General features: G+C 37.1%; 1 protein-coding gene and 1 long non-coding RNA gene across 2 annotated transcripts in view; one reads left to right on the forward strand and one right to left on the reverse strand.

Annotated features, from left to right (window-relative positions):
- The window catches only part of NDUFAF2 (NADH:ubiquinone oxidoreductase complex assembly factor 2), a 63519-nt gene that overhangs the window by 8537 nt on the left and 40358 nt on the right, over positions 1 to 14624 (reverse strand). The window contains exon 3 of the mRNA XM_040090543.2: positions 6272 to 6312. Coding sequence (XP_039946477.1) covers positions 6272 to 6312 — 41 coding nt within the window. The remainder of the gene's footprint in view (positions 1 to 6271; positions 6313 to 14624) is intronic.
- On the forward strand, positions 369 to 11348 carry LOC131378770 (uncharacterized). The gene is made up of 3 exons (XR_009208623.1): positions 369 to 619; positions 2012 to 2236; positions 11018 to 11348. It is a non-coding gene; the product is annotated as an uncharacterized LOC131378770 (long non-coding RNA).

The following is a 14624-nucleotide window of genomic DNA, read 5'->3' on the forward strand; positions in this document are numbered from 1 at the left end:
CATGGAGACAGTAGGGGGTTGTGCCTGAATAATTTTTACAATTCTGCAAAGATATTTGTCCAAAACTACACATATATTCAAGATTAGAGATGAAACTGTGTAGAAGCAGCAAAACCCACAAACTAGCCTGGTACCACTGCACTCTGCCCTGAATAAAGGGCAAGGCATAGCCCTGATCCCCACAGAGCAAACAAGGAACTACAGCTGTGACTCAGTCACAGTTTAGTCCTTGCTTTCCCTCGTCTACATATGATGTAATCTGTACCAGTCCTTTTCCTGGTACGCTTCACTTTGCCCACCACCCCCGTTCAGCTATGGTCAGTGAATCAGGACACAGAGCCAGTGCTCCACTCACTCCTTCCCACAAGGATAGGAGCAGGAGAGCAGCAGCATCTCTTTCCTCTGTGGCTTTGGTATCTGCAGCGTGGGCAATCTGGAAGCAATGGGGCAAATTGGCCCTGATACTCCTCTGTGGAGGTTGACAAGCAGTTATATTTCAAACTTGAAGAGAAAGTTAAAATGAACAAGAAGAAAAAAATCTAGAAGATGAAGGCTTCTGCAAATGCTTAATTTGTTTTTTTATATTGACTTCTATGACTACTCCCCCCTTCTATTTAAGGTCTGTGCAGCTCAGTTCTTTATATTGTCAAATGTTACGGTCCTTTTGCATTGAATAATAATCCTATCTGGAATAATGAATAATTTACTATGTAAAATGCTACTTAGTGCAACCTAAGTTATTGAATATGGCCCAAATCCTGGTTGTGATTCTGGACAATGGTGGGAAATATTTTGCTCAGAGACATGTTTATGCCTGTGCTTTTTATATATTTTTTTCCTTGAACTGTTAATCACACTGTGCAGCTTTTGGTGGCTTCAGGAGTAAATTGCTTATGTGCTAAGTCCTAGCCTCTACAGAAGAATGCACAATCTCCATGTTAGTGTTCTCATTTTACAAAGTCTCAACTGAAGCATTTGAAAGTGGACAGAGGCAAAATTATAACATGCAATCCCAACAGTGTCAAACAAAGCATTTTTCTAAACAGCATTCCATTCTCCTTAAAGGAATGCAAATTCTATGTAAACTAATCTACATGAATGAACCTACTTTTGATCATACCATCTCTCAAATAAGTAACACTTATGATCAAACAAATGGGAAGAATGGATATACACTGTGGGAACTAAATAGAATTTAATTTCAATGTAATTATTTGGGGGTTGAGAGGAAGAAACCTTATGCTTAATACAATTCATGGAAGTACATTTATTCCTCGCTTGACAAGGAGTTTGCCAAAACAGATAATTATGGATATCCTAGAAACAGTTTAGAAGAATAGAGGTGTCATCACGGAAGGTTTTTTTAGCATTTCACCTTCTATCCAACTGTGCAATTCAGAACTCACTGAATTTTACTACTGTGTAACAAGTATACTGCATGAGATAAGCAATCATTTACTGTGGTTTTCAGTTTCAAACTATTTTCAGGATCTTAACGCTAATTAAAGGAACATGCAATTCTACTTTACTTCCCACAAAATATTAATGTAAGACACACTTGCTTACAGAACAACAGAGAGGTTTCAGTTCAAACTGGGATTTGTGGCTGTGCAGCTTCCTCTGTGTGTGCTACAGAGGAAGCAGCATTTTTATCAACAGGGAAGTGCTATCTAGTACAAAGATCTGTGTGCACAGAGATGTGTTACTATGGGTTCACATCTACCACCTTCAGGATACCACGCTTGTGGGTTCAGAGACAAACCATTTATCTCCATACCAGTTTCTCTTGGCATTGCCATAATTGCAAGTTTCCTCATTACTTTTCTGACACCCCAAGGAAGTCTGTAACTTTATTTCTGTCTCCATTCTACCGACATAGCCTTAAACAGTGCCAAGTTTCTCAGATATCCTTGAGCCTCAGGACTTTGTCAGTAGCATGTAGCTATAAGGTCTGTTCTGGGAGAAAATAATGGTTAGATTTCTAAATATATTCCGATATCTTGTGTTACAGATAGCAGAATTCCTTAACAGCCTCTATAAATCTGATGCCTGCTGAAATAAGAAAAAAAACTCAAACAGAAGTTAGGCCCGGAAAGGCCTGAAGAAAGAAGGTTCCTTCCCTGTCTTCATGAGCATCTTTTCTTTCTTTTCCAAACAACATGTGAAAAATCCAGAATATAAAGCTGCCATGTTTAAAGTCAGTAGAGAAATCTGCAGCCAGAAGGAAAACTGGGAGGTATGAGTATATGCAACATAGCACATTTACATTTACCTTGGAAATTTTTGGATGAGCTATAAAGAAGATAGACTGTGGCTGATGGAATGGAAGGGAATAGCCTTTCAAAGAAATAATTTGCATGGATGGAACATCCTTTCTATAAAACAACTGCTATATATCAAGACAACTTTTCTCAATAAATTTTGATAGCATTAAATCTTAGCAGGTGAACTAATATGCACATAAAGTGATAAACTATTAAACCTTCTTCCACAAAATAGTATTTGATTGAAACTATTTTAATATTAGTCACCTTTAAAACATTTTCATTAATTTAAAACTGTAAGGTCACTAGACAATGGCATATTTCCTATTTGCAAAAATGCTTGCAACATACATCTACTTTCCTATATACATAATAAAGAAACGTATTTAGTTATTAATCACTAGATAAACTGGTTAAAATGTAATTTAGAGCTGCACAGGAATAAAGGTGATTATTTTCTTCAGCCAAACATATACGATCACACTCAATATACATGTAAAGGGACAGATGGCAGGATGCTGTATTATTGCAAAAATATACATATTCAAGCTCAGATTCTCATTGTTATTAAGGAGTATATGCACTGTACATAGTGTATACATGCTCATACAGGGCAAAGGCATGATCCAGAATTCTGTATTAAGACAGATTCCCTGATTACCATGGAACAGAGTATGTTTAAGAAGAACATAAGAATCAATAGGATCTGCACTAATTTGTCAAGTTAACACCCGTATCATAACTGAGTTGACACTTGGCATATTTCAAGCTGTAAAAAAATCAAAAGGCAACCAACTGTTAACCACTATCCCAGAAAATTATCTTTATTTCATTTATATCCCAAGGCTTCCAGCATTAACATTCCTTATGTAACTGGCCAGATTTGAAATAACCAAGGTGATGAGCAGCATTCATGAGTTATGTCTAGCCAGACACAGAAGGCCAAATCATTCCCTTCAAAAATGGGGGGAAAGGGAGGAGTACACAAGGAGGAAAGAAACCATTAGGTGTGTGGTACATTTAGCACTGCATAAGCTGACTTGGAGTATTCTTCCATAAAATAAAAAAAAGAGAAAGTAAAGAAAGAGAGCTAAAGCAGCTTTTTCTGAGTGAAAGTGAAAGCTCTATAATGGTAAAAAGCAAACAAACAAAAGAAGATCAGTTAGGTGTTTGTGGAAGAAGGAATGGCCTGAATACAAAACATGATCAAGTATCAAGAAAATCATCAACAGACTTAGCTTGATGTCACGACCTAACTACTCTGACCACTGATAGGGTGGAATAACTCATATTTGTTCTCAGTTAAATGATTAACATGTCCTGATGATTATGAATCACATTTTGTTAGCCTACAGCATTTACCAAACCATTGGTTCTCAACTTGTGGTCATCAGTGTGATCAGTAAGATCCAACTGCTTTATAAAGCTGTATCTCTGCAATATTTTCAATTAAAAAATTCATCATAAATGTCATCATGATACTGGGAACCTAAGAACTTGGGCAACCTCTAGCATAAATAGTCAAGAGTTAATAAAAGAAAGATAGACAAATATTAAAAAAAACCCTATACAAGATTCAAAAGGGGGATGGTAGGCTAGCAGAAGTGCAACAGAAATTGTAATAAAGTTTAACATATGTTATTTGATATTCGAAAGGAAAAAAAATGAAGGGCAAAGTACAGGAAAGAGAGGAAAACCATCCAAAAAAGTATTTTTACAGACTGCAGTGGTAGGAACATAGTCACAGCTCCAGAAACTTATGCTTTAGGAACTTTAGGGTTGTTACAATTAGGCTGACAGCAAATTTACATTAAAGCAAAAATGCAAAATTTGTGGGCTTTACATCCTTTTTCAGAAATAGTCTGCTCTCATGAGAAATACACAAAAGAACAAGATTTATTATACAGGGTTTCAACATGGAATATGCCACAAATATTCCCTTGTTTCATAGCTGTCAAACAGCAGTTTACCATACCATCTTTACTGTCAAAAGGGGAATATAATATGGAATAGCAGCCAGTAAAGTTTATGTAGCTAAAACACTTAAGCAAATCAGCCCTACAAATAGGGACCAAACAATATGCTACATGTACTTCACTAGTATAGGTATATTTATTATGATATTGTGATGTAAAGATTTGTGCCAGTTTCAAATTAGGAGAAAAGTATACATAGTGCCCCAAACTATTCTCTGTAATACAGAGAAAAAAATTAGGCTTTTCTATCACATATTAATAAAATGATTGGAGCATTGTTTTCAAAATATTAGTAAGAATTTTTAACATACATATATTTGAACTACTTTTTCTTACACAGGAAAAAACTATTCAGGGATTACTTGAAAAGGTAACTATTTTCAAATTCCTAGTCTATCATTCCTGCTCTGTGATACGGTCAATGCACAGCCCTGCAGGTAAAGCACCTGGCTGCTAAATTATTCCTCAGATCTATTACCTCATGAAACTAAAAATATAAGAAGGCCTGTAACTCTGAATGCATCATTAGTCATGGCAATCTTTCACTCTCCATAAATTTCTTTTTCTGGAAAGCACAATATTTCGAACACCATGGTTCCACAGTTCTCTCACCTGTGGAGACTTCTTGCTCCCTATTTCAAAAATGAGCCAACATCTGTAGCACCAGAAGGAATTTTATTGCACCAATTCCAGACCCAAGGCTGCTTGCCCTGGAGCAGGTTTACCTCAGAGCAACTACCACAGCAGCCTGGCTCACAAAAATGATAGAACAAAACACACAACATCTCAAATCTTCAAGTATCACATTAAGTGGTAATTTCAATAATAAAAGTTGTTTGCATACAGCTGGCATAAGCCAGAAGTAATTAAAATTAGGTCAGTCCAAACTTAGATGGAACAACTGTTGTGATACCAGTTTCACAGCTCTACATAAGTAACTAGACTGGGAAGGGAAGGGGAAAAATTAAAAAATAAATAGAAACAAACCCACATTTACTATGTGGGTTTACATACATACTTCCCTGAATAGGTTTAAGGATAAATTTAACTTAAACTTCTTTCATTCATGGGTGTATTGTAGCCCTTACTCTCTCTATAGTCTCAGTGGCAAGTGTGAAAGAGGGGCAGAGAAAATTAGCTGAAAAGCTCTACATTGTGTAGGAGCTTGTTTAAATGATTTACAGTTTGTTAGCATCAGCTGACAAGCTTCCCCAACACACAGGCCATCAGGACAACTTTTCACAGGCCAGGATGTTCCAGAAGATCTCAGCGACCAAATGGCTGGAGATGCCAACATATCTTCACAGATCTGAACTTGACACAGTTACTTCTGATGCAAGTCAAGTATCTGACTCCATGGGTGTAATTTTGAATCTTCTGCAACAAACAATGTCTTCTCTCTCATTCTTAGCTGGTGCTTAGCAACTTGTAATAGAAATGCTGGGCAAGTCATGTATGCATGTGCATGCATCTGCATACACAGATCAGCAGTCAAACTTGTTTCTAAATTCTTTACAAACTCTTCAGCATGAAAGACACGATGGGACATTTCTCTGCTTTCTCTCATGGCAAAGGACATAGCTGCAAGTCCCTGTACTATTAGCACTGTAAAGTGCTAGTGTGATTGATTTTTCTGTTTTGGATGAATCCACTGGCAGCTGGATTCGAAACTCGTATTTTAATATCAACTACCATGAAAAAATCCTCACATTAACTAAAAAGCCGTAGCAGTAATTTAAGAATTTAATTGAGGTGACTCTTCAATGGTTATGGTCATCTAAAAGAACCTATGTATATCATCTTAAAAGAATTCACAGAGAATGACTAAAGAATAATGGAGTTTCTATTTCCACTTATTTTACTTTTTTCTAAGTGTAAGATACCTAGTCAGCGTGTATTTTCATCAATTAGGCAAGGAACACACTAAATTCTCCCCCACAAGTGATAGATTACTGCACAGATGAGTCCACTGTAACTTAATTATGGTACTTTCATTGCAACAACTGAAAATTTAAAGACATTTCATCTCACCTCAATGGTGGGTGGATCTTCTCTCTTTTTTCTTATCCATGCTGAAAAAAAGAAAAAATCACATGGATTATTTCAAAGATCACAAACAGTATTAAAACTCAAAATTATTATGAATTTGTTACAGAAAGCAGGAATTTGGGAAAAAAGTTACAATAGAATTCACTACAACCTGGCAAACCTGTCATTTCCCAAAATGTAGGCACAAGATGTTGTTTCCTGTTTCAATACTCTTCTGAGAAGGGAGGGGTGGGGGATGGTGTCACCCCTGTGTGTAGACCTTGGGCACAGTTTATGTATCACCTTGGCTGTCAAAACAGGGCTTAAAAGCAGGGCTTATGGCCCAGGCTTATTGTTGAGCCTGCAATAGAGTTGAGGTACGCCCTAAGAAAATGACAAGCTGACTGATGGGAAGTAAGAACAGACTTAGACCACTCTGGAGAAAAAGGATTCCTGTACATGCTTCAGACATTCTTAAAACTGAAAACCTTTTTATATTATTACCAGGTAGAATTCCTTTATGGGTATGAAAATACAGCCCCAGACCTGACTGAGGGACTGCAGAGCCTGGACTGAAGCACATCATGTGGCTCTGTGGGATTTTACCCACTTCAAGGAGGAGAGGGTACTGTGACTGGGGGAAGGATCCCTCCACCGCAGTTAATTCATGCAGGAAAAGACAGCAGAGGAATGGAGGAGTAAAAGCAGTGGTGATGCTAGTTTCGGCTAAGGTTTTCTGAATAAGATAATTTTGCCCACTCCCATAACTAACACTGCTGTTACCTGAGACTGTCAGGAGGCAAGGATCCAGACACCCCATTGCAGAGGCTGACAGGTCTCACTTTGTACAGTCAATGAGTTAAGAGAGAGAGCTCCAACTACTACAGACATTATTTAGAGGAATGACCTGACACCACTTTTTAGAAATAACACTACTGTAGCATTTTTTCATGCCTTTTCAATCCACACAATTGGCAGGTTCTCGGTTGGATTTGTCTTTTTGCCCACATTTTTCAAATAATTAGTAGCAGAATGAAAGTAGCCAGAATGATAAACATAAGGAAAGACACTTCCAAGTGCTGAGATGCAGCAAAATGTTATTTTATATATTTGTTTTGATAATTAAGATTTTTGTTACTATGCTTGAAAATTAGAGCAAAAGTAACATTTTGCTATAATCCACTCAAATTCCTGGCCTCACCTGTTGCCATCTATAAAGTTTCAGAAATGCTTTAAAATGTAACTATTCCATATTTTAATTTTCTAATACTATCTGTGCTGTATTTTGAGGGGAACCTGGGAATGATTTAGACAAGCCTAAGACACTAAAACTTGCACAGTCATAACACCATCTCACTCCTGAAAATGCAATTACATAGAAGGTGAAATATTAACACCATGGCTTCAGCAACAGTATGTGACTGGTTTTAGGGAGAATAGCTTCCAATTAACATATGAACAAAGGGAGACTATATGGTAGAACAGCTTGGAATTTAGTCAGGATAAAAAGGCCAATAGCCTTGGCCAATAGTAAAGTTTAATGGAAAAATACCTGTAAAGATATGAAGCAAGGTAATACTTTTGGTCCTTGTCTATCAGCTGCTACTTCCTGAAGAAACATACTTTAAATGTCTTTCTCAAACTGCTTTTCTTTAAAGCAGCCCCTGTCATCTCTTCTCAGCAGTACTAACAAAAAATAGATCCAAATCTGTCATTGTGGAGAACTGACAGAGCTATGAACAGTCAACATCACCCTTTCCTGCAAGTTTTATGTCAGTGGGAAGAAAAACAGCCCATCAAGGTAATTCAAACTACAACTAAGTTACTTTCTATTAAATCTATAGCACTACAGAACTTTTTGCATGTACCTGTAGCACTTATAAACACTGAAATTTTACAAGAATTTCAAATGGCAAAATCTGGCAAAATGAGAGACTAAACTGAGACTGTCACCTCTCAGCTGGCAGCCTTGCATACATGCTGTAAAAAAACTGTGCTATTGAAGAAAATCTTACCACATAACCCTTTCCTCCTGACAGAAGTAACCTTTGTCCATACTTAGCAACAGTTTCAGAATACTGAAATACATAGCAATATCATTCAGAAAAAAAGCAAAAAGTAGTAGAGATTTCTGATATAGCAAAGTGTGTATACTAAACACTGATCAATAAAAGATACAGCTGGAGAAAGAAAAAGGAAACAAAACTAATTCAAAATGTCTCATAAAAAGTAAAGCTATAAATTTAATAGAGTACTTTCAAGAAAATATCATCTTCTGCATTGCGATGCCTTGCTTCTGACCTATGGAAGGATAGTATCACTGCTTTCAATCCCACAGTCCTCAGCATGTAAAAACTGATTTCCTTCTTTTGAAATTGCCAATATTTTCTTAAAACACCAGCTGTATTTTAATTTCAGATGATTATAATAACTGATACCATAAAGAAAAAAAATTAAATACTCCAAAAATTAAGCTGCAGTTAGAAAGTACTGCTGAAAAATAAACATTACAATAGATTTTTTTTCAAAAGCACCTGTGACTTTTAGCAGTTATTGGACTAATGATTTTCAGATGAATGGAATACTTCTAGTAAACGATTTCATCATTTCATTATCTACTCGTTTAAAAAGCTGCAAACAGAACAGTGAAGGGTAACACAATTACATATGTCCTGTGAACAATGTTGCAAAGTAAGGACTGTTACATGATACATTTTCATTCATTAACCGAAGTCACTACCAACACCCAACAGCAAAGAAACAAACCTTCATTTAGGAAGATTTTATGTACCAACCTTTCCATAACAGAGCTGTATCAATTTAAATACATAAATAATGCACATGGTTTTAACACTGTGATCTTCTTCTTTCCAGTTATAACAACACTTGAAAACATGGCTTTATTGGAGCTATTAACCTTCCTGTTTTCTAATGAATGTCAGGAGTACAAATCTTTTTCAGCTTAATGGTACATAAAACTTGTTGGCACAAATATCAATACTATTTTCTGAAGTACTACAAGTAAATTAATTTTAATATCTCTCATGAACTGTAAAAGAAAGTCATTATTTAATGAAAGAATTCTTCACTGAAAGAAAGAGAGGCATATAGCAGCTGAGGGAGGTATATAGTATGAAAATTTACTAAAATCGTTTTATATCCATAAGATGAAGTTAGTTAAACATTATCATAGTCTTCTGTGCAAATCCACTTCTCAAATATTCTTCATAAAGCTCAAGATGCAGTACAAGTTTTAAACGAAAGAAAACATAATCTGATTTCAATATATTTTAGCACACTGCAGTTTAGCATCTAATAGTTTTATCAGTTTTTCAAAAGAAATATATTTTACTAATAATCTACCTGAACACTCCTTAATCTTTGGGGATAAGGATGGGAGGACTCTAATGTATTTAACTCTCACCAGCTTTTATGTGGCTATCTTTGAGGCAGGAAGATTTTTAAAAGCTGTTCAAATCTTTGATTTTTAAGTTATCAATAAAATTTTGAGCTCAACACACTGTTCAAAAAAAGCACCAACACCTCATAACTCCAGTGTAAGAGAAATTCATGTCAGCAAAGGGAGAATGAAGGTGTACAAAAATATAACCAATTTCCTATTGAGTTAGCAATAGGTTTAACAAAATCAAGTAAATAATACGTCGAAGTTTATATATTTTGCATTACCTTTGGAAAATATGTCTACGTATACAGCTGAATAAAGAAAAAAGCTTTTGCAACTTTCTTTATGGTCTGCATTACATCTTTGGTGAATGCACATTAGATTATTGACAGCTTTATACCATAGTCAAATATTTGTTGATGGAAACAAGGTAGGTAGGTGCTTTATTACATTTATTTGAACAATATATGCACACAGGCATATACTTCATTAGAACTTGAATATAGCAATGTACAGCTGGTTTACAGCTGGACATAATGAGTCTGATCATAACACAGCTGATTCGGCTGACCTGGCTTGTACTAGAAGTCCCTACGGGAACAAAGACCTCAGTAAATCCCATCTAAACCCATAGATGCAGACACTGGCCAGAGATCTGACTGGTGCAGAGATTCCCAACCAATAGACTTTTCAAGCCTGGGAAATTCAAACTGGCTGTAAAAGGAAGTTTGGAACAATAAAGTAGTTAGGTGTTGTTCAGAACTCAGGACTTACTGTATCATGCATCTGTCTTCAACCGACTACCTTTGCATTACAGTTGACCAATAGAGCTGGGAAAAATTTTTACATGACATTCCCATTCTCCAAGCTAACAAAACAAAATGCTGTCACCATTGTCAGCCAAGATGTTTTAAACCTGGCAGAGAAGGTAACATGGATGTACTGAGTGCAACAAAAACATCCTCCCTGCCCCCCAAATCTTTAGCAAAAGGAATTGTGCTGGTTTTAAAGTAAAACCACCAAGAGACTCCAAGTCAGAAAAAAACAACTTAAGAGAAAAAAAAAAAAAAAAAAAAAAAAAAAAAAGGTAAAATAAAATAAAATAAATGCAATAGTACAAAAGATCACTGACAGAGTCAGAATACAACTTGATACCCTGCAGTGGTGGTAGCAGTCCAGATGAAGTGGTCTTGTTGTGATACATGACTTTTAAGAGTTAAGATTTTAGCTAAGGGTTAGAAGCAATTTATATTGATCAAGATGTACGTTTGATTAGTAAATGGTAGGTTAATGATTATTAGATGCCCAAGCTAGAGCTAACTGTTGTATTATGAGTTTGTTTATAGAAAAAGTGGAGTAAGTGAACCGTCATAAGAACAGACTGAAACCACTAAGAACAATGGCCAGCACCTGGATTTGGCATCAATCAATCACGAAGCAGGGGACCTTGGATCGTGCCAGAGGGTCACAGAGACCTGATGAAGACTCTCCTGACTTCATCCTTTGAGACCACTGACCCAATTCGAGACCACCAACCCAATTCAAGAGAAGAACTGCGCACGCGTGAAGGACTGATAGCCTCATTTTAATACAGAGCGGGGATGGGAGGTGCTGGGGTTATGCATATGTATTGTAGGTAAGATCTTGGAAAATAAATAGAGAGCAAAGAGCCTTGTTCGGGGCGGCCACGCCTTTCGGAGATGACTCCCGTGCCGCCCGCCGGTGAATAAACATACCACTTTCGAACTTAAAGGGTTAGAGGGTCTTTGTCCGTGACTGTATCGGTTTCCAATGACTCAGTTGAAGCAGTGATCCCATAGAATTGTCTGATAGCTCTTGTCCTCTGGGAATCCATTGGGTAAGGCTGCCTGTACTGTCCAAAATCCCAGATTATATCCAGGTGGGAATGCTTGGCTCCTCCCCCTGGGCAGAGCATCTCACAATGGGCTGATATCATTTTATCAGTCTTGCAGTGGGTCCTTGATTGCCCATTAAACAGAGATAGCTCCTGGAGGGAGTTACCTATGAGTCATGCAGCTGGGCATTGATGGGCCATTAACAGAAGATAGTCTGGAGGGAGGGGGCACGGGAAACAGTGCACAACCTAGTTTCAAAAGCTCATGTAGATGGTGATAGAACACATACTTTGGGCACATCTTATATTGTACGGACAGTAATTATTGCCTCCATTTAAAACTGCGGCTTCTAATTTTATCTGCATGCACTCATTTTAATTCCACCTTTGTCTAAAAGGAATTTTGCAAATAAGCTGGACATTTCTCACCTTGACACATTCACATTCTTTCATCAGCATTCATTTGCATTCTTATTAGTATGCATGAAATTTTCATTGAACTTTAAGACTCCTACTGGCAGAAAACACACTGCAAGGATCATAAAAGTGAAGATGCAAATTAAGACTCCCATTAATCACTAAGTGTTACCAAGAAAAAGAAAGGAGAGATTAGGACTAGATGGCAAAAAAATGCTGCATGAAGTATGCCATCTCATGAATCTCTGTGGTATGTAAAATTACAGATTTCCCCTCAGGAGCACTATTGACACATCTTAAGAATTACACATTCTTAAGTAGGTGAACATTCAGAACTAAAATACAGAAATGTTTTCTGTTGTGTGTATCCATATTGCCTTAAGGAAAAGCAAGCACTCACACTTTGATGTAAAATATAAGAGACTTCACCCAAACAGAAATAGGTAATATTTGTATTATACACACGGATTGCATTCTAAAATTAAAACTATAGTACAAGAGGAAATACACTTTTGGATTTTTAAAACTAAAATTAATTGAATTTTATGTGTACAAAGAGCTGACACTAAGTATAACACAGGGGATTCTGTTTTAGTTTTACAAAAGACTTAATGGACTTTTTAGAAGTTTTCATAAATTTTACAGTTCTGAGTATGTAGATAATTCAATCCTGCAGAGCACTTAAAGCTAACATCTTTAGCATAAAATTTCCAGACAAGTCCTTCAGGAGTAAACCTTGGCCTTGTATGGAGGCAAACACCCTCTCAAAGAAACATTTTGCACAGATTAAGTCTGTGATGCTTTATGGCTTTCTACTTGGTCTCCTTTACCTTATTACGCCTTTAAAACTTGATAAACACAGCTTCAGAATCAGTTGCTTAGGTTACCAGCTGTCCAAGTTGAATGTCTTGGGTATAGAATGAGATTTAACTCAGCCTCTCTTTCTAATTTCTCTAAAGCCTGTTCCAACTCCGTATGCTATCCTTTGTCCCTGGTTTTGTTCCTGGTTTTGTCCCTGGTTTTGTGTAAGTTCTCCTAAGACATGTGATGTCTATTAAGTATTTCCAGGGACAGTACTTTTATTAATCTTAGTCACAAGAGGTTTCTTTTCCTAGTCATACAGCCAGTCACACAGTTGTGCAGGGTAACAAAGAAAGGGAAAGGGTGCTGGGATGACTGCTTTTAAATGAGGTGGCCATTAAGAATTGTCCACGAGTAAAAAAACCTGAGTCCTGCCAGAACAAAGGCAGTACAGGTAAAAGCAGCCCTCTACAGATCCCAAGAAAAGGAGGAGATAAGGCAAGAGACTCTTCAGCACAGTCCTAAAAGTGTAAAGCCTGAGAGAGATAGGAAGGAGAGCCAGCCAAAACTTAAGCAGAGGACATGAAAGTCAAAGTACATACACAGGGTTTGGAGAGGAGGCCCCTGGAGATGTGTGTGCCCAGCAGAGTCCAAGAGCAAAGAGAAAACAAAGTAATAAATATTAAATAAGATTCTAACCTTACATTCATTTTTTACTGTTCAGAGAAAACGGCAAGTATTTTAGAACTCCTTCTGCAAAGTCTCAGGCCATTTGCTGGAATGATCAGCATCCACAATAGCATGAATTTTAATATGAACACCCACAGAAAGAATGCACTAGGAAATTTTCAAGCATCTGGACAGTAGACACACAGTGAAAGTTCAGCACAGGTCCTGTGGGCCTGGGAAACTTCTAGATCAATGTTAAAGAGGAAAAACTTGGGACAGAAATTAAATGAGCATTTCAGCAAAGAGTGTCCAAAAATCTTGAATTGAACTATTCTTCCTCAGATAACTGGCTTCTATAGTAGTATTTGAACCATCTACACTTTCCATTCCTTTTAATATTTAACTAATTCAGATTTTTTTCTTTTTTTTTTTTTTTTTTTTTTACAGGAGGCAAAAAAGAAGTGGTGATGAATTGGAATTCAGAACATCCTACATCTCTCACACCCCACAATATGTAGCAAAGACATAGTAGTTCTTTGAACAGCTTCTATACTCACAGCAGAAGTACCAGTTGTGGACTTTTAAAAGTCTACATCCACAAAACCATTTGCAAAGTTTAGACTAGCATTGTACAAAAAAGCACAGGTTAGCCTTTTTTCCAGAATTTCCATCTTTATCTCTCAGAAGCATATACTACACACTGATTCTGCTTAATAAATGCACCAGGGAGAAAAAGCATGCATGCATTTCTACCTTCTAGAGAAATTCAGTACTGTTGTTGAGGAATGATATCCCCAGTTCCGCCCGCTTGCTCCTTCTCCCCTCCTCTTCCCCTCTCCCCCACTGAGGGTGGCTAGGGAGGAGGATGGGAGGCACAAAAGGCAAAGATCATGGGGTGAGATAACAATTTACTGGAAACAGCAATGAGATCAGAAAACAAACATATATTAATACAAATAGTAAAAGGATACAAAAGAGAGGGTAATTTACATGCAAAATGCCCACCGAGGATGATGTGAGATGACCACAGCCATGTTTTTTCCCAACCAGAAGCTGAACCCTTTCTCTCAGAAGCCAGAATCCCCTTTCCCTACTCCCAGCAATAACCTGAGGTGGTATTGTACAACATCTGGATTCAGGCCACACCCCATCAGCCACACCCTCTCCTAGTGACTGCAGGAGACTCAGTCCTTGGCCAAAATCAGGACAAG

Source organism: Hirundo rustica, chromosome Z (assembly GCF_015227805.2).
Source record: "Hirundo rustica isolate bHirRus1 chromosome Z, bHirRus1.pri.v3, whole genome shotgun sequence".
Lineage (NCBI taxonomy): Eukaryota > Metazoa > Chordata > Aves > Passeriformes > Hirundinidae > Hirundo > Hirundo rustica.